The sequence below is a fragment of the Triturus cristatus genome, chromosome 12 (assembly GCF_964204655.1).
Source record: "Triturus cristatus chromosome 12, aTriCri1.1, whole genome shotgun sequence".
In the NCBI taxonomy this organism is placed as follows: Eukaryota; Metazoa; Chordata; class Amphibia; order Caudata; family Salamandridae; genus Triturus; species Triturus cristatus.
In genome coordinates, this window is record NC_140595.1 from 474,002,608 (window position 1) to 474,028,649 (window position 26,042).

The 26,042-nt window shown below is 42.1% G+C and overlaps 1 protein-coding gene across 1 annotated transcript in view; it reads right to left on the bottom strand.

Annotated features, from left to right (window-relative positions):
* Positions 1-26,042, bottom strand: part of RHPN2 (rhophilin Rho GTPase binding protein 2) — a 211,584-nt gene that overhangs the window by 108,226 nt on the left and 77,316 nt on the right. Inside the window, exons 3-4 of the mRNA XM_085639656.1 lie at positions 19,425-19,553; positions 18,203-18,278 (exon numbers count right to left, since the gene is read on the bottom strand). Coding sequence (XP_085495782.1) covers positions 18,203-18,278; positions 19,425-19,553 — 205 coding nt within the window. The remainder of the gene's footprint in view (positions 1-18,202; positions 18,279-19,424; positions 19,554-26,042) is intronic.

The window sequence follows — 26,042 nt, forward strand, 5'->3', positions numbered from 1 at the left end:
ATCTGTCTGTTGTTATCGACAGACATTCCTGATAAAAAAAGAGAAAGGTAATGATCCTTGAGGTCTGAGCATGTGGCGGGCGCTTTGCGCTTTGACAGAGTCACTGTCTTCTATTAGATTGTTGCAATGTATCTCTCGCAGCAGACTTCCCTTTGGACTGCTGATGATATGGGATGTTGGAGGATCGAAATTGTTGGTTGCTTGAAAACTGACGAAACCCCTGCTGACTGTATGGCTGGTATCTGCTGGACTGATACGAGGATCTTTGATTGTATTGACCTCTAGTTCCTCTCTTCCGAAAGGACTGGAATCTGCCCTGCTGCAGAGAGAGCCCAACGCTCGCGCAGTGTCTGTGTCAGCTTTGATACTTTGGAGAGCATCATCAACATGTTTTCTGAAGAGATTTTCTCCGTCGAACGGCATGTCAACTATTTTCGCTTGGACTTCCAGAAGAAGAAGTGGCTTTAAGCCATCCTTGCCTTCGGAGAGCCACTGCACCTGCCATTTGCCTGAATGCTACAGAAGACATATCCATTGCAATATCTATGGATTCAGATGCCGCCCTAGCCCCATCTTGTAAAATGGCGGCCGCTTCTTCCTTCTTATCCTCAGGCAGATGGGCCAACAACGGTGCTATATCTGACCACATTTGCCTATTATACCTACTGATGAGAGCTAAAGCATTTGCCGCTCTAATGGAAGCTGCTGCCATCACAGCAAAGAGCTTTCCCGCACCATCCTTCCGTCTTCCTTGCTTATCAGGAGGAGCTGCAGAAGCTGAAACTGGATTTTTTGACTGTCTTTGAGCGGCTTACATCACCACAGACTCTGGCCGCGGATGTCCAATTAAACATACTGGAGATGATTCTGGGGCTCGATATCTTTCTCTATCCTGGGTACCGAGGCAGCGACCGAGGCCGGATTCTTCATTATTTTCAATCCCTCGTCCCAAATGTGATCGATAATAGGAATCGCTCTGATGGATTTTCTTGGTTCCTCTTTAAAATCGTAGAGAAAACACTCAGTTTATTGAACTGGAAGTGGGAGTTCAAATCTCTTTGAAGCTTTTTCCATAACATCATGGAATCCTTCAATATCCTGTGGAGGAGAGTTTGCTGGCGATGGAGACGGCGTAGTAGGTAGAATATATTAATCCCATTCTATCCCAACTGGATTTTCCTGAAGAAGTTCTCCTTCTTCTGGTTGCTCTGTATGACTCTCCGCTAAATCATCCCTGATTGTAATAATTGGAGAAGATTGAACCTTTTGCACTGGAAAAGGAGGTGGAGGTTGATTTACTTGAACTTGAGTAGGACCAGCTGAAGACTTCAAGGCTGTGGCGTTAGCTTCAGGAAAACAACGGTAATAGTCGTTGATCATGAGACCTAAGTCAGTCACCAGAGAAACTGGTATTGAGACAGACTCTTCTCTCACATCAGGCTGAACTTCTTCCTCATCCTCATAATCATATGATTGCTGAAAAGACTCATTCCTTTTCGATTCGTGCACTGGACGATCTTGGAATGAGAACACCTCTTGGACCTCCTGATATTCTTCTTCATCCGTGTCCTGACTCTTTATTTGAAGCTGGGAAGGGCTATAAGCCACTCCCGACGACTCTTCATCCTCCAAATTTTTGTCCAGCCTGTGAAATCTGTAGATTTCTTGACTGTCGACGAGCCCGTCGACGGTGGAAGGGACTTCAATAAAATCGATGATTTTGCCTTTGGGGACTTAAAAGACGTCGTCGACGGAGCGCCCGTCGACGGAGTTCTCATCGACGAAGAAATAGGTATAAGATGTAAAACAATACCTTAAATCCAGAAGAAAGAACTTTCAGTTGGAACGGTCAAAAGTTCACTCAGGAACAAAACAGAGCAAGGCTCAGGGAGACTCACACAAAGGCGGTTGGAAATCTGAGGTATGATGGCTCTGCTGGGGAGTGTGATGTCAGGGCTAGCAGCTGATTGGCTAAGTTTTGGACCAAATAATGATGAGGTTTGGTTACCAAATAATGTGATTCCCTATGGGATTTTTCTATGCAGTTTGTTCTAGTACTGCTATGGTCATTCTGTTACCGTGAGACTCCCACAATGACTACGGGGAAGATACAAGCCTGTGAATCTATGAAAGATTCAATACTGGAGAATATTTAAGATCTGTAATATTTTAGGGAGCTTTGAGGCTCAGAACAAAATAAAAACTATTGTGCTAAAGTAGGATGAATACTTCTAGGGATATAGGATTCAAAACACCCAACCCACCATGGAATCTAAATATCACCACTGAAAGGTGCAATATCAAGGGGACTGCCTGTCCCATTAACTAAAATTGTCTCTAGTTCATGGGGCAACGCCCTTTTCACAATGCGGCAGAAATTGGCTTGGAGGTACTAGCAAAAAAGACAGATGGTTCCCTTTTGGAAAAGATGTCACGTATTTGGGGACCACAACTGGAGAGAATAATTGTTGCCTTGGTACTGAGTCTAGGCACTTGTTTGGTGCCGCGGCTGTACTCAATGCACTCATATGACAATGAGAGACAATTCTGAGCCTAAAAGAAATGATCTTGTTGCAGGACACGAGGTGGAGGAAAACATACACCATGGATACTCTCCACCTCCCTAGTGCGCATTGATACATTGTTAGTGACCACACTGCAAGAACGCAAGGAGTAAAAATTATCTTTCAAGTTACCTCTGCGGTTTTAGTGTTGTTTCTGATCTAGCAAAATCATATTTCAAAGGCCAATACTGTATTCAGAGGATCATATTAGATATCTCTGAACTGAATCCTGACAAATATGAGTACTATTCTCAGTGAAGTGCAAAGCCCTAATACAAGGGAAAGCGGTGCACCAACACTAACCATAAGGATATGTGAGGAAATAGCACATTTGTTTCTCAACTAGATAAAAACATGATTTCAAATGTAATCGGGAAATTCAAAATAGCCTTCTGACCAAAGAAGATCTTTCAGGAACAGTATTTTAGAGCTGAATACCCTCTAATCTCACAAAAAAAAAATCTTTCAAAAAAATGCTAATTTACACTGTTACAAAAATCAAAACCTAAAAGTTGTGGTGACCAGTTATTTCTACATTTAGTCAGGCGATGACACTAGTATAACACATACTAATTTATTAAGGAATGGTTCACCCACTCATGGAATGTAACAACTCGAAATTGCAATGTTAAAGTTTGTGCTAGTTAGGCATGTGCAACTATTCATCCCATAGTCATGAATATTATTACATTGCAGATGTAATACTATTTTATATATATTTAATGTGGATTTTTTTAGGAGATGAAACTGTATAAAACTTCTTCTAGACAGGTAAATAATAACACCAAATGAAAAGCTTTTCTGTGGAAAAGTGATGCAGCTAATAAAGGCAAAATGTGTAGCCGTCCTTGACGACATTTTAAGAAAGGCATAGAGAGCGAATTAACGTTTACTTTCGAACCAGGAAAAACAGTTGCATCATTTGTATAAATAAAATTCATTAGCCTCTATAATTGTGAGTGTCAATGTACTGTGTTGTTTATCATTACAGAGGAAGGCACAAGCCACACAACGCATACATTTACAATAAAACCACTCGGCTAAAACAGTTGATAAACTTTTGAATAATACAGAGGTAATACTTGTATATTCCACCAGAGGAACCTGACCTGGTGTGCAAGCGAATTAAAAATGTGGTTGCCACACAATGGCATGTGAGATCCTACGGTGCTGCGTGGGCAACTCTAGGCTTATGACGAATTACAGTGTCCGTGGTTCTAAATAAAACGCGACTAATCAAATTCCTGTCATTACAACCAACAACGTGGGCCAAAGTTATGCAGTCGAATGTATGTTCTCTCTTCCCTTTTAAAATGTTTACTGACTGTTACCCCTGCGCCTCTACTTCCAGCCAATTGCTGTGCCTACTATTGCCATAGAATGCAGCCCACTGAATCTGATTTAGTCGAAATGGGAAGTATTCTTTGTAGCCCAAATGATTCCAATGTTATGCCATATAAGTACTAGAAATAGGGGGAAAGATAGAACAAGCTAATTGCTCAACTTCCCAAATAGTAATGTAGTCTAAGAGGTGTTCATGACTCACACAGAAGAAGAAAAGGTGCAGTATGGAAGGAAAAACATTAACATTAACGTATTTATGTATAAATACTGCAGTTAAGACAGTCCAGAAAGCTGAACTAATGTAAAAAGACTGGAAAGTGTTTGTTAGTGATAACTATGTAACCTGCATTTTTCAAAAACGGTAAAATGTCAGGGTGCCGAATTAGGACAAGCATGAACAATGCAATACACTCAGAATGTGAAGAGAAAACCTGTCAATGACAGTATCAGTTCGTTTTCAATTTCTTTCAAAGCTAATTTACGTTTTCTAGCACACACACACAATTTGACATCCAATATTCTGTTTTGTTCTGCCTATCATTGTTTTGGGAGGAGTATATCTTACTATTTCTTTTGAACATGCGTGCCTTTTGTAAAAGTAACAGGGGCTCCATCATTTGCAAATTCAATAAATAATTGGCATGAAAATTCAATCGAATGTCTCACTTTCATTCTAGGGAGTCGTGGCCCCTGTGATACAGTAAGGTCCAGGGCTAACACAGAATTTAACCAGAGCAGATCGTGGCGTTTGGACCTTATTTAGAGGAGGGTAGTAAGAGGGGATTTGGCAAACACACCATTGGACCCTTATCTACCCAATTTAATACACATAGCTGGTGTCCTGCTGGCAGCCACCTCTGCTGCTTCTTTCTTCGCCCTGCCAAAGGTGCGGGGCCAACTCTATCAAAGATGGTTGAGGTTCAGTCACCCTACCTACGTTTTTTGTGTAGGATTAACACTGGGAAGGCCTGCCATGAAAAGGATGCAGACTTTCATAATGAGTGCAGGGCGAAAATCCATAACATACTGGGACACGTCCCCAGCAAGTTACGGAGACAACATGTGTGGGCATCGACAAAATATCAGCACTTTTTGGGGCACATTTCTAGTAACGGCATTAGGAGCTGGGAATTTCACCATCCTCCAAGGATATTGGCAGAATTTCCACAAAACATTAACCCATCCCCAAAACCGCTCCTCCAAAAGTTGGAGGCAGCCCCATGTACAAGAAAACTTTGCTGCCAAAATGAGCCAGACTTCCCACTTTCAGTGTAGCACAGGATGTAGATTCGCAACACTGGTAGGTGGAAATAACATCACCAATGCTTAGGCCACATGTGTATAGCACATTTGCAACAAAAGCTCACTGACACACAAAAGCGGCCTGCTTATGTAATCGCATAGCTCTGGAAAGAGGGGGTTTTATAACTGGGATGCATTAAGAAACTGAGAAGTAAGAGTTTCAAAGTAAGGAGCAGAGATGAGAACACATTAAACCTTGTATTTCAGGGTGATAACAATACTGCAGGAGATTAATCAATCTGCTTTTTCAGTGTTTTGGTCCTCCATTTTTATCCGAGCAAGGATTCTGGCTCTTCTGATACTGTACATAATCCTATGTGCCGTGTGTAAATGGTGCAAATAACTTATGATTCATATGCAGCCTGCATCCATTAGCAAGGGAAAGACCTTTGAGCATAGTCCCTGCCACAGGACACAACGAGGCACAATGCTTAAAAATCTATTATACACTCCCCACATCAACTTGCCTTTTGATCTTTCCTTCTGATAGCTAGGTTACTGTATAATGTGTTGTACAGAGTAAGAGATTTCTATAAATCACATAATTATATTCTACTTTTAACCGTGTGAATGGAAAGAGAATTCCGGCAATTGGATTTTAACGTGTATTGAGAAATGTGTTGTCTGATGTTTGAACGAGCTTGCCGACACCTACGTTTGTAATAACCATGAAAGAAAAATCATTGTTTTCACAGGCGAGGATTAATGGAACCCTAAGGAGGACTAACTGAAGTATCTTAGGGTGAAAACTGGAGGGAGTTCCATTTCAGGAAGATTACAGTGAGTATGTTAAAAGGATAGCAATCCTACCAATAGTGGGAGAATTTTCGGATTGTGAAGAACCCTTGTGGACTGAGAATTACTTCCTCAGCAGGTCTGCATGACAGAGCATGGGTATTCTGCCTCAAAGTTGAAGCAGCAGGACTGGTCTATCAGCTAAGAAACCTCTAAGTAGTGTACAGGAGCAGTGCTGCTCCAACCCCACACGTCATGTTTTGAAGCTCCCAAACATTTTTGAACCAGTCAGTGTATGTATATAGTGATGGATGTGGTGCACTGAAGTAGCTGGAGAACTACTGAGTGCTGAACAATAGCTTGGGTCCTGGAAACAATTCATGATTGCAGGCTAACGCAGGTTCCTATTGCGTTGGGAGATAGAGCTCTCTGAAGACATGGGTTTTCAGTTTGTTTCGGAATAGCAGGAGGTTGGGAGCTGTTCTGAAGTTGATGGCAGCGGTCCTTAAGCTGCTGGGTGCATAGGTGGTCTTTTCCTTCTTGCATTTCTTCATACCCTTTCTAGTGATGTTTACTCATGAAGGACAGCGTTTTGAGAATCTTGTCCAACTTTTTTACATCTAGGGTGGGCCTCCAGCTGCCCATTTTATTTTTTTACTAGGAACAACCTGGAGTATTGTACCGGTTTGCTTTGGCTTTTGGGCACTGGCTCTACTGCCCCCTCAAGATGCATATTGACAATTTATTTTGCCATTAATCAAGGTGATGGTTGTTTTTCTTATCATGGGCCAGAGAGGGTGGTTTATGTAGTAATTCAAGACAATGACCATATTTTATTTGAAGCACTCACAATAGTCATTTCCCACCATTCTGAGATGAAGCGTGAGGTTATTACAACAAAAGACTGTGCTATGGGGGAGGGGGGGGGGCATCAGGATTGAGAAGCCAGACTCGCTGTAAAGTGCTTTGGTGGCAAGATTGGTGCCCCCTTGTTTTTTAGAGGCTGAACGACCAAATGCTTGCCCCTACTGACCGCTTGATAAAGAAAAATCCCTGCTTTTATGAGCATTGTCTGTAGCAATAGTATTGCCACCATAGTACGAGACAAGGATATTCCTCTGTAGGACTGAGCTCTACTCAGATCATCAAAAAGTAGTTGGACATATGTTTAGGAGGACTCCTAGTTAGCATGCAGTAACTGTGTCTGTCATGATCTCTTGCAGGACATTGCTGACCAGTTTACTGTACAAGGTTTTCCTGTCTAAAGACACGTCCAGGATTTTGCTATGGATGTTTAAACAAAATGAACTTTTGAGTGAGTCAATCTTGGGTGAAGTAAGACTGCAATGGCCACCTGCTGGTGAAAAAACCCATTAGGTACATCCATCACTGCACTGACAATTGCAATTCACCTTAAGTGAAGTAGCTACCATTGACCTCACTCTTTCCCTGGGGGGTTGATTAGTCTACAGTCTCTGCTGGAGATACTGAGCTGGGAATGACCAGATTGTGTTTACAATGATGGGCTACTATGCTAATCACATAATCAGGTTTTCAGTGACCTTGAGGCATGCCGAAGCATTGTTTATATTGCGGTATGTCTTTTCAAAGTGAGAGAGCAGTGTCTGGACCCCAGAAAGAGTCTTCGTGAGTCTGTGATACTATATCAATGCATATTTTAAGATGGAAATAGACTTGATAGACTTTCTAGATTGCACTTTAAAGTAATGGTGAAAATAATGCCTCTCTCTAGATGTCATGGACAATCCAAAAGCACTTAGAGGCTATCTTAACAATGCATAGAATAAATATAATTGGCAGATATATGCATGGTGATGTCTACTGTACCTCCTAGGGTATGTGGTCTTGCTAGTGTATCTGCTTGATTGTTCTCTTCACCCTGCCTCTCTCCTCAGGACCTCTTCTTCTTCATACTTATCGTACTCTACATGTTCTTCTTCCTTTACTTGTTTTTCTTCCCATTCCATGTACCAGGGTACTAGAGGTACCCTCCAAAGCACTAGTTGCTGGGATGATTAGTGAGAAGATGATGTGAGAAATGTGGCACAGAACCTATCCATCTTGTCTAGAGACAGCAAAATGTTCACAGGACCTTGGACAAGAGAATGATTTCGGAAGTATGTACAGGGTTCTTGGTGTGGCTGGTACCTCATACTGAGAAGGGTTATACTTGAATTTACAACACAGTATAGAGGTAGCTTCTCTTTAACCTCCTTGGTGGTGGCTGTAAGGCCCCCTGGACACTAAGAGTGTTGGACAGAAATGTATGAAACACATTTTTCGAAGTGTATTTTCCCAGCTGTTGTCAACAAGATCATAGTCAAGGAGGTTGTTGACTGGGGCAAGGCTGCGGAGTCATGAAAGATCTGCCAATGATTACTGTCGAGACGCTAATGGTCTGTCAATGATGGGGCACCTGCTGACAGGAAGATTGGAGTTGCAGGCTCTGTAACTTTCAGTGTTTATGCACCTTTTTAATGGCAGCAACAGGGGGTAATTTGCACTGAATTATCCCTTGAAGAGAGGCTGTCCCCAGAGAAGGGGTATTATTTTTACTCTCATGGAGGTCTGTGTCACAAAGAATATTAAAGGGGAAATTACAGATGTACCCTTTTGTTGCCTTTTGATGAGGGTGCAGGCAGTAACAGGAATTAAAAATCTCATATTGCTAAACATGGAACAGGCCCTGAAATGTGAATTTTTCTCCTTAAGAATTTTATCAGACATGATCAGGAAAAAATATCCACCACCCGGAAAACTTAACCCAGAAATAACTAACTGCAAGGTGAGGCTGACGCTGGGACAGGTATAAGTAATGAGATGGGCCTAATTACAGTAGTCCCATGAAGAGAAACAAGTTCAATGTGAAGAAGCAACAGGAACATAGCTCTGTGTAGGACTACCTCACACTCAACATGCGACAGAAATTAAGTTTTGGTGGGCTCTAGAGGACTAGAGTGCTCAGCATACTGACCTCATTGGTTGAATTGTTAGCTGTTTCTAATAAGGATGCTGGGCGACTGAATAAGAATTATTGTTTTACCTATGGGCAAGTTAAAATTGTTTACTTTACCATTAGAATGCTGGGACTCCCAGCCTGATACCGGGGAGTGATTCAAGTAAGTGAATTTATTAACAATACAATGTTGGAGAACAATGAGCTTTGTGCTTCTTCTCCACTCTTCCATCCTGCCAGTGCCCTTCTTGCAGATACTTATCTGTACTAATTCCATTATCAAATACATTGTCTATGTTACGTTATCAGCTTGTGGGAAGCTTTGTCAGGTTCAGATGGAAAAAACATATGGATTATGGAGGGCAGAGCATGTAAAGAAAAATTTCGTTACAGTTCAATTAGGAGACCTATGGAATGAACTAAATGAAGAGGGTCTTGAACTTGCATATTGAAACTAGTTAGAAAGCATTCAAACAGCATCCCTTAACACTATAACACTTCCAGTGCGTTTAATTTTTGTCTATTGCAGACAAAAAACACTAATATTCACCACATTGAGCCCTCAGTAACCCTTGTCTACTCATGATGCACATATCTTCTGACAAAATGTGTTGAAGAGAATACTTTTCTGCATATCATCACTGTACCAGTGGCAAAGTAGAAAAAAAGTTCTTGTATGGGGATAATATAAACATTCAGGTTAGCAAATAATTAATATTGATGGCTTACTCATTTATAATTATGGAATTATGGAGAAGCCATTCCCTCAAGATAACTTTATCTAAGGGAAGGAAGGTGGTGCAACCCAGGACACTTGATTTGAAACTGGATGCATCACACCTTTCTATTCCTTCAAGCCCACCAGGGACATAAACGGCTGGGAAATGGGGGGTAATCAGCTTCCCAGGACACTATGTTAGTTAAGCTCAATCATCTTGAAGATCTATGGCTATTTGCAACCTAGGATCGTCCAGGCAACACAGTAGCGTCTGAGCTCTGCATGTCTGTCAATGAGGAATACATGTTATTTTTTAGAAGAACGTTGAAAGAAATAGAACATGACAAAGCAAATGAGATCCAATCTTAAACCTTTTGGAACTTTACTCATAGTAGGAAAATAATTCCATCAATGTCATAAAAACACTGAAATTCATCAGTTTGAGTTTACTCAGTTAAAATAACTTGTGCCCTTACTCTGCTCAGTGTTGTCACTAAATATGTCATTTGAGATGTTATCAGTGATGTCATCAATGATCTAATTGAACATGTCATCAGCGGTGACATTTTCACCTAACTATAACATCACTTTAACCTGTGTATTTTTCCACTGAATTTCCTACTTTATTTTAATGAAAATAGAGATATTATTACCATTTCTTATATTATATATATACACACATCAACACACAAATAAATATGTTTAAAAAAAATACAATTTCATAATTTATCTGAACATGAGTCAAGTAATGGAGATAGAGGCTGATGTGCTGTCTCACTGGTGACTAAAACACCGATAGAGCCCTTTTTCCCTCATAATTGGTGCATTTCTACCCACCAAAATAGGCAGAATCCGTCTTCAAATAGCACGTGCCTACACTATTGTTAGTCTATTTCCATATTCTAGACCACTATCTCATTTCCCACAAGAACATAACCAACTGTAGAAGACTATAAATAAGCATCTTTGTACATGCTTAGATGAAGCATTGGGAAATGAAAGGACTTATAATAGTTCTAATTCTAAAGCTGGACCAATAGTGAACTAGTCAAAGTTGAGGCTATCCAAACAGGCATCTCAAGCTCACCAAACCTTAATACAGAAACACATCTCATCTTAACTTTATCAACTGTAATGGCAGCCTTAACAAAAAGCTTGCCACCTGCCATGGACCATAATTTAATAAAACGGACTACCTGGGGTCTCATTACATAAAGCGCCCCAAGGCGTAACGGTCTGTGAACCTGCTTTCTGCGCCCTGGGGGCACTACAGTCTCACAGAAGGGGCCAGAGAGGCTTGCACGGTCCATAATGCAATACAGATAGTGGTGATGCACATCTAGCACTAGGCCTTCACTCGAGAACACTTTGTATCTGTACCCGTGCAATTTTATGGATGCTAAAAGGCCGCCAGGAAGTAAACGGACTGTGTGCCACAAAGAGGTGGTAAACTGTTAATGCGCTCCTGAAGGTGCCCATATGGAGGGGGGAAAGGGGTACCAAGGAGCCTACTACACATCCCCATGTAGCTGGGTACAGTCCTTCATTGCACCCTCCTACAGGGGGATCTCTGTCCTCCTTGAAAGTGCAGGCTGGGTGCCACCTGCACTGTGAAAGGACGACTGGCTGCTTCAATCAGCTGGTCTGTCTTTCACTAATGTGCATCGCCCAGGGCAATGCAAGATTTCGGCTTCCCTGTATTGATGGTAATAGGGCACACTGCACATGTGTGAGTAAGGCACTCCTTAAGGGTGTGCCGTGGTACAGACCAGGACAATGCGCCCCTTCGATAATAAGGCCCATGGTCAATACTGGCTAGTAATGGCCAGCAAATGGGTAAAAATAGGGGTCTGTAGTCTTTTTTTCTCACAATAAGACACTTGGTATTAATTTGATTTACTGGTCTTTGAAGGTCTTTTTCATTTACACTGGTAACTTCTTACACTCTTTTAGGGAGCTTAGTAAGTCCTGTCCATTGAAACATTTTCTGGATCGTCATATTTATTTACTCTTGTGGTTATTGTAAATGCACATCATGCACCACAGCCTCAATGTTATCTAATGATCGAGGCACAGCAGACACTAGGAATAATCCCAAAAACTTCAATGCCGCTGGCATTTTTTGTTAATAAATGTCCAATCCCTCCCTAAACATTCTGCAGACATTTGGCACTTTAATAAGATAACCCCTCATTCTTACTCCTGAGAAGTCTTTCACAACTGGGAAAAGAGGTTTGTGAAGGACATTTTTTTATAGAATGTAATGGCTGCTAGACCTTGCTTTATTAATGGAAACTGCAGCCACGCTGAATAACTTCTTCCGTTTGAAAGAACAGGATGTTTTGGTGGAAGTTTGTCTTAGTTTCTATTAAAATGTTTATGTAATCTTGTGGAAGATTTAAATGCCTGTATTTTAAGTGTTCTGGGGCCCAGATGCCAACTTCAATGGTGGAAGGTAGAGATACAGGTTCTGGCCATTGACTTTAAACAGGAGATTTAGTCTGCATGACAGTCTCTTGTGTAGAAGGTATAATAGATGCAGCTGGTTGGTGACTAACCACTGACGCAATGAGAATCATCCTTACTTTGTCCCAGTTTTTTTGATGAGGACCGATGGAATCAGTAGGAAAGGGGGAAATGTGTGCAATAATTCTTTGACCAGCTTGTCAAAAGTGCATTCCCAAGACTACCTGGATGCGTAATTTAGATATTCCTTGTTTTACGAGTTTGTAATTAAATCTTTTTGTGGGAAAAAAAGGTTTCTATAGGACACCATGCAGCACTGTGTTGTTTAAAACCCATCTGTGATGTTCTTGAAATGCTATGCTGAGAGAATCTGCTTCTGCATTCTGAACACCAGAGAGATGGGTTTCTATTACATGCAAATTCCTGGCAATAAGCCATATCCAGATTATCTTGCGACAGAGCTCTGGACCTTGTACCTCTCTGCTTGTTGATTTAATGCATTGGTGTTGAATTGTCCATTTTACCAAGCAGGGTGTTCTGAAGATCGATAGGAAAGATTTCAGGGCCAGATGGAGAACCCTCAACTCCAGCAGGTTGTAGTGACAAGGCTTTTCTTTCTGAGACCATGTTCCCTGCACTTGCAAATGATCCCCAAACTAGCAGAGAAGCATCAGTCACAATGGTTTGGGACACAGTATCCTAATGAATGGAATATCTTCAAGGAGACTGGTCAATCTGCACCACTAGGGAAGAGAATTGATTGAACTCAGAGAGACTCAACATGTCGTCCTAATTGTCTGACAGCTGACACCATTGATCTTCCAGGCACTCATGTAAAAATCGCATAAGTAGTCTGGCATTCTGTAACAGAATATGTAGAAGGCCACTAAATGCAGTAGTGATGAGATCTGATCGGCTGTCACATGTCACATTCTTAGATGCTTCTGCAACTTCAGACTGATAAAACACAGTCTCTCCTCCGAATAATACACTTTTGCTGCCTGTGTGTCTAGAACAGCTCCTCGATAACAGATGGATTGAATTGAGACTGCAGTAGACCTTAGAGTGATTTAGTCTGGGAACTAAGCACTGAAGAACAGAGACTGCTACGTTAAAGTGGCCCGGGCATCTTCAGAAGTGAATGCTTTTATGAGCCACTTATCCAAGTAGGGTTACATGAAAATCTTCATCTTCCTGAGATGTGCAGCGAATATGGTCATGTGCATTGAAAATGTTTGCAAAGCTGACTTGAGAACGAAAGGGAGGACTCTGCATTTATAGTACACACTGCCCATCAAAAATCATAGGAACCAGCAATTTTTGCATAGCGGGAAATGTAAATGTAAGCATCCGGAGCTCTATGGCATATATCCAATCTCCGTGAAAAAGTCGGGGTGGATTTGGTGAAGTGCCAACACATGAAACGTCTCTTCACATATTTCTTTACTGATCTTAAGTTAATAATGGGTCGAAATTACTGCTCTTGTCCCTTCTTTGGAACAAGAAAGTAACAGGAGTAAAGTCCCTTTCCTTGTTGAGAATAAGGGATCAATTTCACAGCCTTTTTGATCAGAAGAGTGCTGACCTCCATGTGGAGTAAATCTCACTGGTAGTGAGATGTTTTGTTTTTTAGTAATGGCTGGAGGAACCCCCTGAACAATAGCCATTTTGCACAATATTCAGCCCCTACCTGTCTTTTGTTATTTTCTTCCACTCTTCCAGAAAGTTGAAATGTCATTCTCAGCTAAACACTTGCTGGAGGGGAGCGCAATACAGTCGGAGAATACTGACGCATTGAAAAGACCAAAACTGTGATGCAGAATAGCTAAAATGTGGATATCTAGATCCTGAGAGAAATGTGGATCTTGAACGATGTGCAGATCTTGAATGCAGCGTGGGTCTTGAACACAGTGAGATTAGGAGTGATGTCTTGAGGGTCTGGAGAGATCACATTTAGAATTGTAACCGGTTTATGCCTTAAAGTATGTATCCAGGGTCCTGGGAAATATCCGAATACACAACTCTAGTATTGCATTTCTTCACTGCCATAAATACAGGTGAGCAAAGGAACAGCTGACATGTGTTTCGCCCTTGTGGCCGCAAGCCAGGGGCTTTCTCAAGGCTGATTCATGTGAAAATGCACATTATTTATAAAACATAAATGTAGATAAAATAGCCACTTATGCTCCAAAGACGATATCACTTTGAATAAAAATCAAGATAAGAATAGTGGAATACGGTATGGGTAGAATAGAAATACGATAAGTAAGAGTACTGGAATAGAATAAGGGTAAAGTAGGAAGACAGTAAGTAAGATATTAGAACCAGTACCGTTTCAATGTGAATAGAAGGGAGAATAAAAAGTGGCCCATGTCCAGTGATAAATAATAAAGCGCAGATAAGGGAAAAGTTTTAGACCATTGTTAATACCATTGGGAGAAGCAAAGATGAAAAAGAAGTCAGAGGTAATGGGTTGATTAGGCGGTGAGGGAGATGGAAGTATAGGTGTAGGGAAAGGAGAGATATATAAGTTTAGTAAAAGAGATCAACATAATTATTCCATCATAGCAAAATACATAGTCATAATGTGCGAAAGGGGGGGGGGAGAGTAGAAATCACAATAGAGTTAAATTATTTCAGGGCAATGACATATTGGGCTGAGGCAGTATAAAGTAGTCTGTGCATGTACACCATTCACAAATTCGCAATCTGTTTTAGCATTAAAGTTAAGTTTTTGGGTAAATGAAATGGTATGCAAAATATCCTTTTATATGTAATTGCATCACATTAAATGCATAGACTTATAATAAATCAAATGTCATACAAAGCATCCTCATGGATTTCAAAAGAATAATTCCATCATAGTAAAAGCATAATCAAAGTGGAGAAAGAAAGAGAGGAAGGAAGCAAACAATCAAAAATAGAGTCCAATTATATCAGAGCAATTACATTTTTTTAGCTGCAATAGTATCGAGTTGTCAGGGTATGCACATGATTCACAAGCTGCTTAAACGTATGAAAATAGAACTTTAAGTAAATGATATCTCATGCACGGTGTATGGCTAGCCACAGACTGGCGTCCCCATATCAATACACTGATACCGTTCAGTACTAATGGTTGTCAAAAAGAAGCCCTATGTAAAATAGTAATGGGGAAAGAAACCCAATATCTGATCCGGAGTGAGGTAGGGGAAGATTGACATAGTGGTAACGGAATTTATGAGTGGAGTACCCAGAAAATATACAGCTATGATTCGTGACTTACCAAATATTCTTAGCACTAGAATATCAGTGAGCCCTGAAATAGTGAAGCTGCAGAGGGAATGGGCGCAAAATGAAAGACAATGAAACACATAAAAATTAAGCGGTATGAAAAGCATGTACCCGAAACAGCAAAGAGTGCTGAGGAATAGTGAAAGGCCGGTGTAAGGGAAACCAAGTAAGAGACAAATGCGCGTAAAATTAAGCAGCATGAAAAACGCATGTACCCGAAACAGTAGGGAGTGCCGAAGGTCAACATGCTGCAAGCACCATATTTGAAATCCAAACGTTAGCAAAGTGAAGGTACCAGTGAGAAGGAAACTATGGCAGTGCTCCCGTATCTGACTGAAGGAATGGCCGAGGGGCTGAGAAATCATGACAGGCTAGTATAAGGCAAACCAAGTACGAGAACAATGCGCGCAAGGCCAGGCGTGCGGGGTAAGGAAAGCTGGCAGTCATAGGAGCTTTCTATGGCTGAGGTCGGAAAGCGACTCGTGCGTAACAGCGTGAAGCCGTAAATCAAGACATGGTGAAGCCCGACAGGTGATTGAGGGCTGCACGTCCATAACGTAAGGTCTTATCACAGTATAAGCAAGGTGAAGGAAAAAAATGTAGAGAAGATCCCAGTAAAACCACAGAAAAGAAGAAGAAACAAAGTATGAGGTGATAAATCAAAGTCTATGTGAGACAAAGGGTAAATCAATGTAAGGGAGTGAGGTGGAGAGATCATGTCTCCTATGATAAGAACTCCTTGGACCTCCCTCTTGGTTTGCTTGGATGACAAACAGGAGATACTAGAAGCCTCATAAGAGGAGGTGGTGGAGGCAAAGGTGGGAGAAGAGGCAGCACGTGTTAAGAAGCCAGCGGAGGGGCAGTCAAGATGGGTAAAGTAGGAGGTGAACCCATTGACTCCCTCTGCCCTAGAGAAGGCAATCTGGGAGTAGAAATGAAAGACAAAGTTACTGCATGCAAAATTGCTCGGGAAGTTGAATATGTCATGGAATATTCTGAATCTGGCATGTGCAGCACACCCCTCTTTTTCTTCTTGATGACCCAACTCGCTGATAGCAGGAAATGCCGGTCAGGCAAGGTCTTCCTTAATGTTGAAAGCATCCTGAACACTGATGCACTCTTGATGTTGACTGTCATCTTGATGGAAACCAGCCCTCAACGCCAAACATGCAGAGGGTGAACCTGCCCTCGAGGTCATGGTTCTCAACGTCAAACAGGTGCACCTGTATTTGTCCTTGCAATGCCTTTTCTTTGGGTCCCCCTTTGACACAGTTCCTGGAAACAGTGAAGGGGCCTTGGCAGAGAATTCACCTTCTGCATGCCTTTCAACTTTTCCAGACACAAATTCTTCATGCTACGTGGTCCTCCTGCAAGCCATCTAATTGGATTTTCTCCCTATCCTTCCATGTCCTCCTTTGCATTTTCTGGAGGATGGGAGGTAGGAAGGCACAGAGTACAGATATTCTGAGGGACAGTTTTGACAACTTTTTTCCCGTAGGAAGGACACTTAACAAAATTAGATGTTATTTTTTTCTTTTAGGAAACAGAAAAACATACTCTCTATCTCTAAAGATGATACATGGAGTTGGGTTTCGCTTTGGAAAGGTTTTCAGAGAGAAAACAAAACAAACTAAAGAGTAAGTAGGAGAGGGAAAAAAGTATTTGCTCAGCTGCCACTGAACGGGCAATATGGATATTGGTGGTATGTTATTCTTTAAGGCAACAGTGTTCGTTTTACAACTCTTTCTACCGCCTATTAGACTACATGTCCCTATTTTCTGGTTTGATTTGTAAACAAAATAAGTGACAATTGGGCAATATTGCCTTTTTAATTACTGTCAAAAATACTTTATTTTTTAAAGAAGATGGCTTTTCAAAAAGAAAAGTAGATTGTATACATTTTTGTAAAAAATGGTCTGGAATGCAATATGTCGGCGGGACAGTTCAGTACTTAGGACTATAAATGAAGATCCAGTGTTTATGACTGTATTGAAGATCTCCTGGAGGAGAAGTAGGGAACCTGGTACAAATCTGTGTAGTCTTACGTGGCAGTGGTGAGGTCCTCCCAGCCCTTTCTTCTACTGCCTCTAGCCCTTCCAGATGTACGGGAACTACTGCTTATAAGGATACAAACAGGATCCGAGGGGGCTTTGGAATCTGCTTCTGCCTGCCTAGTTCTCTGGCCCATAGATGAATGCTTATTAAAATCTCTTTCACCTTCAGAGAAGCGCCCACGTTCCTGGAGATTGGTTCCTGCTCTTTTTTTAATTCTTAAACTGCAATCATGAGACTTTTGAGAAACACTTGGAAACTATTTTCACATGACTTTATACTTCCATGTTTTGTTCTGTGGCAATTAGTCCAATATGAATTATATAAAAATCATCAATTTCCGCCTACCTTGCATTTCTTTCAAGCAAAAACAGGTTTCACAGGATCATCATAAAAGTAACACCCAACAAACATTAAAATCACTGCAAGGAAAAAATGCTGCCTTCTTTTCGATAACAAAATATTAGCCTAATGTCACAGTCAAGGAACATCCAAGGAACACTTACAGCAAACTAGTAACAACATAAAGGTGAAAGTAACCGCTGATTGCAACCAGAAATGCACATTTTGCTCAACTACTATTCTAGATCTTCGGCATTTCAGTGAATTACAAACTCACAGTCATAAAAAGAGGCTCGTCCACGGCACTCTGGAAATAAATATTCTTTAGTGCATGTTTTTACTTGTTACCCTTCACACTGCTCTGCAGCACCTTCAGTTCCAGCGCACTTCTTCAAACATTAACTCGAAAGTAAATATCCTTGAGAGTACCTTAAATGCAACCGTGAAATCAACTTCTTTTGTCTCCTTGAGGCCCAGAGGAATGAGGGGAATGCTGAAGGTCTGCCTGGGAACAATAAAAGGTAGAGAATCAAGTAACCACATCGCTGTGGTGCAACATGCAATTTGCCGCGCATAAACGATTTCCAGTCGTTTTCTGTACAACTCAGGTCTGCCAGTTGTTGTGAACTAGGGCTTTTGTGTAGCTCCAGGGCGGAACCAATTATAATTAGCAACTTTACCGTACACACACACACATTATAAAGCAGTCACAGCTATAAATAAACCTCTGAAACTCAAGTGTGCGTCACTCAAGCAGGAGGAATGCGTCAGGCGGATGTAGGATGCTCGCTCTGGGAGGGAACTGGAAGCATGTGCTGCGCCTCCCTTTCCTGCGCAATGCCCATTCTGGGGTGAAAGCGAGGCCATGGGTGTGATCGATACACTTTATGGGCAGCTACCTGTTAATGTAAAGAAACCTCCCATGGCGGGACAAGTCTGCACAGGTCCACTTGCACCAGATCCTATTTATAACCAGCCCTCTCCTGCTGAATCATCCCTTTCGAAGTCAGCTTTTGAAGGTTGCCAACAGGTAAAAGGGCAATCATGTGTACGTTTTAAGAGCGTTTAAGGTTATATGATGTCCCATTTTTATTTCTACACATACTCCGGCGCTTCATGGCGTTGAGAGGAAACATTCTAACAATAAGGTAAGTTTGTGTGCGTAGCCAGAGGGCACATTAGTCTTCTCCACCGTCTGAGGGGGAGGAACCAGAGGCCAATCTTCTTTAATTCTTCCTTTCTTTGCCTTCCATGGGAAGAGCGTCATTCTACATCCCCCTCTAAGCTTTTAGCAATGGAGATATGACTGTGGCCTGACACATCAATTACTATGGATTCTCGTGCAGATATTGAACTGTGGCATGCGATAAAGCTTGAATTGTACCAACAGCCACAGCAAGAATAGGAAGTACAGAAGAAAAGGGGTTTACTCAACATAACACAAAGAAAAAACACAACATTGTTTCGTTAATACCCAATAACAAAACACTAAGTGAGAATTCTATATCGGGCCCTGCATGTAATAGTGAGTACACAACTTTCCAATATACACCATACGCTTCTGATGGGGTACTTACTCCGTATGCCCTGTATGTAATAGGGAGTAAACAGCTTTCCAATTTACACAATACGCTTCTGATGGGGTACTTACTCCATATGTTGATAAACTTCAACAGAAATGTTAAGACCTTCGAGCTCTTCTTTTAAGACCTGCAGATTCGAGTTGACAAAGCTCAGTTCAAGGAGCACCTGCTCTCGTACTTTATTGTTATTGCTAGCCCTGTAAAAAGGAAAATATGGTTTAGTGTTTTTTCACAAGCTTTGTTGCATGGAGCACAGGGGAGTGGAGTAAAGACTGATGACTCCAACACAACATTTAAATTAATGAAGTAGTTTCCAACGCTAGTCCACGTGACTGCACGCATGCAAAATCTTCAAGATATCCACAATGATTTAAGTTACATAAAATGAATTTAAATATAAATTCTATATCATAATTGCTGATTATCCTAAAGCAATGTCATGGAACTGGGCCAACCATGGATACCCTTGAAGAATTTCAAAGAAGTTATTAAATATTTTCTAAACAGATTGGGCCAGATTCACGAAAGTAATCTGAGACAAAATCCTAACTTTACGACTTTCGGTATTCACAGAAGGCATTTAGGAGTACTAAAGTTAGGATTTTGTCTCAGTTAATCTTAAATTTTGGTCTTAAATTAAACTTAAGACAAACATAAGTTTAACTGAGACAAAATCCTAAATTTAGTACTCCTAAATGCCTTCTGTGATACCAAAGGTCGTAAAGTTAGGATTTTCTCTTAGATTACTTTTGTGAATCGGGCCCATTGTAATCACGGCTTGAATAGTTTCCACAAAAATGAGGCAGTTAGTTGAACAGACCCACCACGGCTTGGATGTAGCCCAAATAGTTAATATTTTTTGTGATCTAAACCAAATAAGGATGCGCTTAGACAAAAAGAATCAAGCAAAATAGATGCAATTCATGCAGTACTCTCTACTTTCTGTAGGAAGGATGTGTTTTGACACACCAAATTGATCTATGCTTCACGATGAATGGCTGCATATAAATGAAGTCAGTATGACACACCATGTCGCCATATTACAAAATGGGAGCTGAAATCCAGAGTGGCTAATAAAAAGATTCCAATGAAGTTGTTAGCCCTGCATATCCTGTGTCGAGGCAGTGAGGAAAGAAAGTGAGGATCAGCATCAGGAGCAGAAAGACAGAAAAGGCGCTCCACACATTAACGCCTATCTTTTTGCTGACACTGCTGTAAGACATGGATGCTTGTATTACACTACAGATATCTTTTGACTACCAACCAAGCTGGTTCAAGGCCCAATGAAAGTGAGTGTTCAGGGGCCTGTGGCTGTCCTGCTTCACGTGGCAGTGCTACAAACCAGAATACAATACTTTTCCCTTTGCACCACCAGGTTTTGTCTGATGAAAATCATGCAGGGTAAAACTATTAGATGTTGTAGTCACCACAAACCCCCAGATTCTGACTCAAGCTCCGGTTTATGACTGGACCACGACACCCCCAGAATCTGTAATGCGCCCTAGGTTTTTCATCTACCAGTTGCATTGTCCTTGCTCATTTAAGTTTTTCTAGGGAACTTAAGCCTTTAGGGTGGCAGTGCCACCAAAAGGTAAACCACAGGGTACTTTAAGAAAGCTTTTAACCTGCCTACATCATTAAACTCCTGGAAACTGTAGTTTAAAGTTCAGCTGTAACATGTGCAGCCTCTTGCTGTTTTCCACCCCTCCTATGGCAAGTGGTTTCTCGCATTGGTCATCACTAACTGGATTTTATCCAGAATCTCAAACTAATGATGCCTGAACAGAAAAGAGCTTCAGACAACAGGCTGACATAGCTTCATATTAGTTCTTAAAGAGCTAAGCAAGAGGATGGGTCTTTCTCAATGCTTTACGTTTAAGAAAGCTGAAGTGGAAAAGAACACTTGGGTTTAAACTAGGTAGGTTAAGGCAGAAAGCCGGAACATACTCATTTTACTTTTTGGAGCTTTTAGAATGGGTCTTTCTCAGTGCGTTAAGTTTAAGAAAGCTGAAGTGGAAAACTCTAGGGTTGAAGCTAGGTTGGTTTAGGTGGAAAGTTGGAGCACACTCATTTTTACTTTCCTGGGCCTGCAGGAAGGGTCTTTCTCAATGCGTTAAGTTTAAGAAAGCTGAAGTGAATTGGAGGATGAGGACTGGTGCGATCCCCTTAGGAGGTGGCCATACCGTCAAGGTTGCAACTGGTCCAATTACAAGATTTACACCGTATATATATTTCATATACGGCACTAGTTAAAATGGGCCGCAGTAGTTCGATAGACTGTAGGAGGAGATGTGGGGAGGCGGGAATGTTTTATCATATACTCTGGGAATGCCCCTTGATACAGAGGTACTGGAAGGCAGTTAATCAAATTGTGAGCGAGGTGAGTTGAATTGCACTAACACTATCCCCCAAAACCTGCATCCTTAATAGTTGGGACGCCACTAATTTTAACTGTATGGATCAACTGTGGGTGGCCAATGGGTTTATGATCACTAAACGGGATATAGCCCGCAAATGGGGAGTTCCAGGCCCACCTACGATTGTAGATTGGAAACGAGATATTGATTGGTGAATGTTGGTGGAACGGGAAGTTTACACAAATAGGTTGCCCCAAGAAATTAGATAAAATATGGGGGAAATGGAATGCGTATCGAGGCCTTATCTGCTACTCCCCCATTGGAATTGAGATGTGGGTTAGACATATCAGAAGCGGGACAGGGAATCGGGAAGGAGGGGTGGGGTGGGGTGGGGTGGGACAGAGGTGGGATGTTCAGTATCAGATTGTAATTTTTCGCTAATTGATCTGCAGTGATGCAAAATTGTAATATACGCATAATTTTAAAGGTTTCAATAAAAAGAGTTTAAAAAAAAAAAAGGATGGACGCACGAATGGCGTTCGATATGGTTGAGGGGACCTATCTATTTGCGGTGCTTCTACATTTGGGCTTTGGCCCTAAATTTTGTGCTTGGGTCCGTCTGCTATACACCAAACCGGTAGCACATGTTACGGCCAACGGCCATATTTCTGGGAGCTTTCCGTTGGCACGGGGCATACGTCAAGGCTGCCCTCTGTCACCACTACTATTTGCCCTTGTGCTGGAGCCACTGGCAGCATGGATTAGGTGGGAGCCGATGATCCGGGGAATCCGATGGGCGGTTGGATGGGAGGACCGTATCTCCCTATGCGGATGACGTGTTATTATATATGACCTCACCCAGGCGTTCCATACTGGTACTCCTAAATATTTGTGGAATCTTTGGCAGGGCCTCCGGGTACACCATAAATTGGTCTAAATCGATCATGTTTGTTTTACGTGGTCCACCACCGCAGCTCCCAGAGGAGTGCCCATTACAGATCGCAGAGGACACGTTTAAATATTTAGGTATATACATAACACCTAACCCGGATATTTTCTTTAAAAGGGACCTCATGCCCCCCTTGGAACATTTTAAAAGGGATGCGGTGCATTGGGGAACACTGCCACTGACGCTGCTGGGTAGGGCTGCGCCTTTCAAAATGATGGCGCTCCCTCGCTTCCTATACGCACTGGAAAATACGCAGTTTCCAGTGCCATCCAGCTACTTTAAAACAATAGCAGCACAAGTTGCCACTCTAATGTGGGGGAACAAACCAGCACGCATTGCGCAGGACAAGTTGGTTAAGGGCTGGTATGACGGAGGGATAGCTCTCCCAAACATACTGTTATATTATTGGGCAGCCCAATTGAAAGTAATTAATCAGTGGATACACGCCCCTCAGGCGGACCCTGCCTTTCAGGCAGACAGATTGGGACTGGGAACAGATGGTATGCTGTCAGCCCTTTATAATAAAAAGCAGACCCCATCATTAATAGGGCCCACAAGGCATACAGTTACAATATAGCACACAGCACACGCCAAACTGGGCTGGCAGGGGGTCATAACACAACTCACTCCGCTCTGGGATGCGCAACGGTTAGGAAACCTCCGGAATTGTAAGGGGTTCACACAGTGGGACGCAATCGGTATATCAACAGTGGGGGACATGTGGCACAAAGGAAAAGTAATCACATTCGAACGTCTTCAACAGCAGTACGAGTTAACACCCTCCGAAGCCTTCCGCTATATGCAGGTGAAACACGCACTCCAGGCGGCCTTGACACCGGGCGCTGAGGTCCCAGAGGCAACCCCACTGGAGGACCGGCTGTTGACAGATTACATGCACAAACGGGCTACCTCTCTCACCTACCGGAAACTGATTAACAACCTGCCTGATCCCACCAAGAGACTTCGGGAAAAATGGGCCCAGGAGGTGGGTGATCTGGACAATACTGAGTGGCAGGATGCACTGGCTTCACCAAGGGAGGTGGGAATATCTTCAAAACTCAGGTTGGTGCAGCTTAAAATACTGCACCGAACCTACTACACGAGGCTCACTCTATACAAAATTGGTACTGCACTGAACCCGTATTGCCTTCGGCGCTGTGGGGAGGAGGGCACATTTTATCATACCCTGTGGCAATGCCCAAAGGTCACAGAGTACTGGGTTAAGGTGATGAGAACAATATCGCAGGCGGAGGAAGTATCACTAATACCTGAGCCCAGGAGATGTTTATTAAATATTTGGGAACCGAATGATCTTACTCGCACAGCACAGAATTGGGCCACATTGGGGATAATGTTCGCTAAACGCAATATTGCACAAAGATGGGGCTCAGCAGACTTACCAACACTCCAAGCATGGTGCAAAGATATGGACTCCACTATGGTGGCCGAGAAAACTGTATATGTCAGTCGTGGTTGTCCGCGAAAGTGGAACAGGGTATGGGGAAATTGGAATAAATTCAGGGCATATATATATATGTGCACCGCCAAAGGTAATGGAGGAGGAGGGCACTGATGATGGAACAGAAATTGGAATGGAGGACTGAACGTAGGGGTGTCGACAACAGCTATGATAGGAGGTTTGATTGGGAACCAACGCTTCAGGAATGTCATATACGGAAATGTAACAATTGTGTAAGATGTGTCTATGATGTGTGTCTTGGTTTTAAGCAATATAATAAAAAGAATTAAAAAAAAAAAAAAGGAAGCTGAAGTGAGCGCCTCTTTTTGACACTGTGAAGGTCTGGGGGGGTCCTTCAAGACACACTTTGATCTAAGTTTGATTGAATTGTTTGCTGCCTTATTCCCTAGTCCTTCTACTCGGGGCCTCCCCACACGGGATATCTGACACTCATATTCCTTTTCACTGTACTGTGGCAACTGTAGATTACCGCTTGTGAAATTATGGTGACGCAAAGCTACCTATAACAGGGGAGTCTATTTGTTGTGAAAAAACTTTAATAAACAGATTACAAGCAACAACAAAAAAAAGAAAGCTGAGGAGGAAAGAAACTTGGACTAAAGCTAGGTTGGCTTTGGTGGAAAGTCAGAACATACTCATTTTACTTTTCTGGCCCTGCAGGAACAGACAAGTAGAAGGCAGTAGAGTCCAATTGGTCGCATACTGCTCTACCTACCAGCGTGTTGCCCCAAAGAATTGTGGTCCCTGAAGTCAGCGTCGGCGGGTACGCCTATGCCCGAGTCATGAGTGCAAGTAAGTGTAGCGTTAGCCATCCCTGGACACGTGTTTCGAGGTAGTTGCCTCTCGTCAGCAGGGAGTAGGAAAGTGTGTAGGGTTGCTGTGTAGGCTGCTAAAATAAGTGTTCTCAGGTAAAGTACCTCACGTAGCGCGCAGGTGCGTAACCATGAGCTCGTCAGCTCCACCGGCTCAAGGAGCCTGAATATTAACTAAAGTCCAATTGGTCGCACACTGCTCTACCTACCAGCGGGTTGCCCCAAAGAATTGTGGTCCCTGAAGTCAGCGTAGAAGGCAGTAAGCTCTTGGAACTAAACTCTAAGCCAAAACATGACTCCGTCATTAGCCATCTGACAGAAGTCAAGAATGAAGTGGAAGGAACTCTCAGCAACAATCACCATGACATCCATGAGCAAGTTTTCAGATTTGATCTATAACACATGGGGACTCTTAAATGTTGACTTATTTGACTAATCAATACAACTCCATGAGTCCAATTCACAAAGCTATTTATGGTTCTAAACCTACGTTTATGGACGAAAAAGGCTCTATTTATGCCCTTCCATGGTTATCCCTAAAATGATATATGGTTGGGATAAAGTGAACGATATGTACCTGTAACAACTGGTTTGCAGCCTGTAGTGTTGCAGAGTCACATGCTTTACATAATCCTGATATCTAGTGCTAGAATCGGAACGTCTTTCGGTTTCATGGTAATTTGTGATAAGTCCCCTTAAAACCCACAATCCACCAGGACAGAGTTTCGACCTCACATTTTTTTTCCACAATAGCGTTCAGATGTGTCCTCGACCTCAACGTGCTGCTGCACACTGAAGATCACACTTTTAAACCAGAAGACTGGGGCACTACTGAAAAAAAGAGCATTAAAAAAAATACAGAAGTACGAGCCAAAGCTGAGGAAATCAGTTGACGGATGAAGATAATACCTGCCAAGTACATCTTACAATCAATGAGACCGCTTTGGAGACTAATCAATGGAAGGTTATATGAGAATTACAAATTTGGGGTTGGTGAATCCTTTACATCCCACCATCCTGTAATCATAAATTCCTGTGGTCAGACCAACATAGGGTATGTAACCTCTGTTTCCCAGGGGACCAAAATG